This window comes from Thunnus albacares, chromosome 4 (genome assembly GCF_914725855.1).
Source record: "Thunnus albacares chromosome 4, fThuAlb1.1, whole genome shotgun sequence".
Lineage (NCBI taxonomy): Eukaryota > Metazoa > Chordata > Actinopteri > Scombriformes > Scombridae > Thunnus > Thunnus albacares.
This window is the reverse complement of record NC_058109.1, coordinates 35197953-35202745: the sequence shown is the minus strand read 5'-3', so window position 1 is coordinate 35202745 and position 4793 is coordinate 35197953. Positions and strand designations below refer to the sequence as shown.

The 4793-nt window shown below is 39.9% G+C and overlaps 1 protein-coding gene across 1 annotated transcript; it reads left to right on the top strand.

Moving 5' to 3' along the window:
* Window positions 1-702: 702 nt before the first annotated feature.
* On the top strand, window positions 703-4375 carry LOC122980814 (zinc finger and SCAN domain-containing protein 12-like). Its single transcript, XM_044349183.1, has 2 exons — window positions 703-1088; window positions 3351-4375. The coding sequence occupies exons 1-2, from the start codon at window positions 728-730 to the stop codon at window positions 4160-4162; spliced, it is 1173 nt and encodes a 390-aa protein (XP_044205118.1). The 5' UTR covers window positions 703-727; the 3' UTR covers window positions 4163-4375.
* Window positions 4376-4793: the final 418 nt, after the last annotated feature.

The following is a 4793-nucleotide window of genomic DNA, read 5'->3' as shown; positions in this document are numbered from 1 at the left end:
TGATATAGTTTTTCCACAAAAAAGTTCAATTATCTCATTAAAATCCTTAAAATGACATCTACTCTGTCTCCCCCTTTATTAAAAAATCCAGAATCTCTGAATATGTAATATGTTGTGTCACATGTCCTACTCGTAGGTACACACCTTTACCTGAGATTTTGATGAGCACAGACAAACTTTCCTCCTTCAGCAAATGAAAACAAACTCTGCACATACATCATTCTGCACAGAACAACATCCAGCTGAAGGGACAAGAAGAAAAACACATTATTTGAGGAGGGGGACAATATTCTGACTCATAATTACTCTGTACACCAAACTTCTGGACCACAAATCTATTTTGACATTCACAAATACCTCATCAGTCATTAATAAAGGTTTTATTAAGAGCAGACAGAGTGTAGTCTAGTTATTTATGGAGAAAAAACATCCACACTCTCACTAAATTATGGTCCAAAAGAGAAGTTTATACAATGTGATGTGGTGATTTTTGAATTTTTCAATAAATATAGGTCAAATTTGTACATTTGTATGTACAAAAATGTGTATAAGCTGTGCAAAAATGTAAAAAATTATACATTTTATATCCGTTTTTGTATATTCTGTGTCGCTTTAGGAAAAGCCAGGCTAAAAGAAATGTGTATATGGTGTTTTTACAGCTCTCAAATGTAAAAATTGGTCAAAGTTGAACAGTATGCAGGGGTTATCCATATTATTCTTTCCACATATGGTGCATGGCGGGCAGGTTGTGGTGCAGTGTGCTCTCCCGCCCGGTAGATGGCGCGACAAACTACCAGTGTACCTGAACACTGACAGAACGCTAGAGCCGGCATGCGTCTACTTCCGGAGCAGTAGATGTAAACAGAAGGACGTTCCGCCTCTGGAGACTGCAGCAGAAAACATGACCAAACTGGAGCTGTTGAACGTGTTTCTGAACGACAGGCTGACAGCGGCCGCAGAGGAGATTTTCCGAGCCGTTAAAGACACGGTGGCGGAGTATCAGAGCGAAATCCTGCGCTCCAGAGAGGAGAACGAGCGGCTCAAACGGCTCCTCAACGTAGCCGTCCAACGGCTGCTACTGCAACCAGGTGAGGACCGGTGGAGCAGTCGGTGTCTGTTCTGCTGGGAGCTTTGTCAGTCAGGTTCACTGGTACACTGAGCGGCTCGCCAATCCCACTCAGAATACGTCCGTTTTTAATGCTGGTGGCTAGAATTAATGTTTTAGCTAACGTAACAGCCGGACACTCAGTGAAATTATTTTGGGCTCAGCAATGACTCAGTATTACCACTGTACAATGGTAATGTGAAACATTTCTCAAACAAGATAACTCATGCAAGAGCTACTTAAATCGTTTCAAGATTAGAGTGGGATTTTAAATACTTAAAGAACAGGTTCACAGTGTTGCAGGTGTGTCTTAAAACAGTCAGGTGTCCATATGAACAGTGAAAGAGGTTTTCCTCGCTGTAATCATTCCTCCTGTTCATACTATTAAAAGATCCCCTTTACATGTGCTTTGTGTAAGTGATGGAGGCCAGAATCCACAGTGTGTCCACACAGTCATTTTCTGCAAAAATGCATTTAAAAGGTGATGTGAAGCTTATATGAGGCATCAAATTCCCTCTTTGTGTTTCCTCAGACAGTGTTTCCCTGTTGAGCTGTGGTGGAAGTATAGTAACAAAAAGAGGGACTTTGGCACTAAAAAGACTGTAATGTTGAAAGATATCTACTTGATTTGACTCATTTGGACGCTGAAGCTTCATATTAGCTTCAGATAAACTTTTAAATACATTTTTGCACAGAAGGAGGACTGTGGATTTTGTCCCCCATCACTTCCATTGTAAGTGCATTATGAAGGGATCTTCTAATGGTCAGTATGAACAGGAGGAATGATTACAGCAAGATAAACATGTTTTAATGTTCATTTGTGCTCCTGACTGTTGTTTGAAGACAGACTTGAAAAATGTGAAAAATGAAAAATGGTGTGAACCTGTCCTTTTAAAAATATTTAGGCTATATTTAGAAAATTATGGATGATTATGAATATTGTGGCAAATCATTTCAAATATCAGTGTTACAACACTGCTGTGATATTTATTGTGATATTTATTTTGTTCATATTGCCTGCTCTGACTCAAAAAAATGATCTATATTTGGCTAATAATAGAATTAATACATTGACAAGAAACAATTGCTTCTCAAAGCATGTATCAAGATTACAAAACCCCAGTAGTATATTATAATAATCATGCTATGATTCATAGTGTTGATCTGTAAGGATGGAACCCTGTCATAGTATAGGCTGTACAAAAGCTACATCTATAAAGATATTAGGCTTGAGTTTTAATTTATGAATAATCTCATGTTTTGTATTATGGTTAATCAAATAATTGTGTGATAGCACCCACATTTCTTTCCAACACAAGTGGTCCACCAACTCATTCCTGGGTACAGTAACATAATGTCGTCTTACAATATCAGCTGGAGAAGCTACTGTATAGCTCTGTTATTGATGCCAATGAAGGAGAGAAACATATTGTCCTTGTAGGCTAGTTAATGGGATTAATACGGGACATGTTGAAGGGACGGTGGACTGTACAGTATGTTGTACCAGAGTAAATGAGTGGTATAGTGATATGACTGGGAGTACAGATGTAAATGAAAACACTGAGAAACTATAGTTTGGGAAAGCTTTAGTCATAAACATCTACACTAGCAGTTGAGGACAGTCACAAACACACTACTGGAACTACAGCTGCAACTAATGATTATTTTCATTATAATATCATATTAATCTACAGATTATTTGCTCAATTAATCGTTTTGTCTATAAAATATCAGAAAATGATAAAAATGCAGAAATTCTTAGAACCCATGGCAACATCTTCAAATGTTTTGTTTTGTCTGATCAGCAGCTTTTAACACAAAGATATTCACTTTACTGTCATGTATGAAAGAAATCCTCAAATTTGAGAAGCTTTAACCAGCAAGTATTTGGCTTTTCTGCTGACAAAATGACTAAAACAATTATTTTCATTAGTAAAAAAAAATAGTCGCTGATTATTTTTCTGTTGATCAACTAATTGATTGACTAATGGTTGCATTTGGAACACAGATAAAAGATATATGCATACATTTAGCAGTAGAACCTTTTCAATCAATTCATTGAAGGGTTAAAGTTGTTTCATGTAATTCCTGATAACCAATGCAAGAGTAAGTTTGCAGATTTTTGAATGGAGTTTGGGTGAGACACTGAGAGAACAGAGTGATAAAGACACACTTATACTTATATTGTTTATTATTTTAGATTTGAGATGCACCAAGCGTGACTGTGATGTTTGTAACTTTTCAGAAGCTAACTCTGTCCAGCTCCAAGAAGATGATCAGCCCTGCGAGTCTGAATGGAGAAGCAGTGTGGAGCTGCTGCCACAAGTTAAAGAAGAGCCCAAGCTCCAAGACATTCAAACAGACTGTCCACATGAAGGAAGTGACTCGGTGGAAGGAAACTGTAGTCATGTCGAGCCGCTACAGAGGACACATCCTCCACCAGCCCAAACAGTGTGCAGCAGAGAAACTGTCTCTCCTCCTCCACTAACATCCCAGGAGATCAAGACAGATAGTGACAGAGACAAACACCAGCCAGCCAGCAGCATACCATCCTCTCTGACTGTTCACTCAAACTGCAGAGCTACTCAGAGCGATATTGCAAAGAGTCACAGGACTCAGAAAACAGCTCTATCAGGATCTGTTAGCATGCAGGTGAAAGGACTATCTCGCTCAAATGGGAAACAAAGCGCACACGCACTGCAGATAAAGAATGTAAGATCCCTTAAGCCGCCTCCACCTCGCCCCTCTCACCCAAGCCAGAGCATCCAGAGGTGGCACAGCTGTAAAGAGTGTGGCAAGGGCTTCAGCTTCGCCTGCCAGCTGGAGGTACACATGCGCTGGCACACCAAGGAGAAGCCATACAGCTGCTCTGTGTGCCGAAAGAGCTTCACCACGGTCAGCATGCTGAAGAGGCACCACCGCATCCACACCGGAGAGAAGCCCTTCCGCTGCCACGTCTGTGGGAAATGCTTCAACCAGTCAGCGCACCTTAACACCCACTTCAGGCTCCACACCAGAGAGAGGGCCAGCTGGAGCCGAGCACCGCACTCCAAGTGAACAGAGTCTCCAGAGATCCTCAGACAACATGAAACTAACCTATCTGTAAACTTTGAAATGCTTCAACTGGCCAAACGTCCAGGTTCAAACAGTGTACAGTAATGGTGTTTGATTGTGTGTCTTCTCTGTTGTGCAATACAGTGTGATATGTGGTTCATTGATTGTGTTGTTGAACACACTTTTCAAAAGGTATTAAAGGATCATTTTGCGCAACCTGGGTCTTGTGATCATAGTTTCAGTACGGCGGCCCCTAAGGACAAAACACCTGCAAAAGCACAAACATTCACTTTTGTGTATAATCTCTCAATTTTTGTGCTTTTGCTATGTATGTGTTTTGTCCTTATTATTTTACATGAAAAGTTCATTGCTGAGATTTGCAGACATGGCATCACTGGTAGCCACAGTTTTACAAGAGTCCAACAGGGTAAGCAACATGAGCAGAGACAGTCAGCCAGGTTATAAACATATACAGTGGGGTCCAGAAGTCTGAGACCACATTGAAAATCTCTAATATTTTCACGTAAACCTGGAAATACTCAGACAATTTGAGTATACGGAATCATTTAAAAACATTAAGTTATGACATGTAAAATGAAGAAGAAATATTTAAGATTCTGCTCTATTTCTAGGC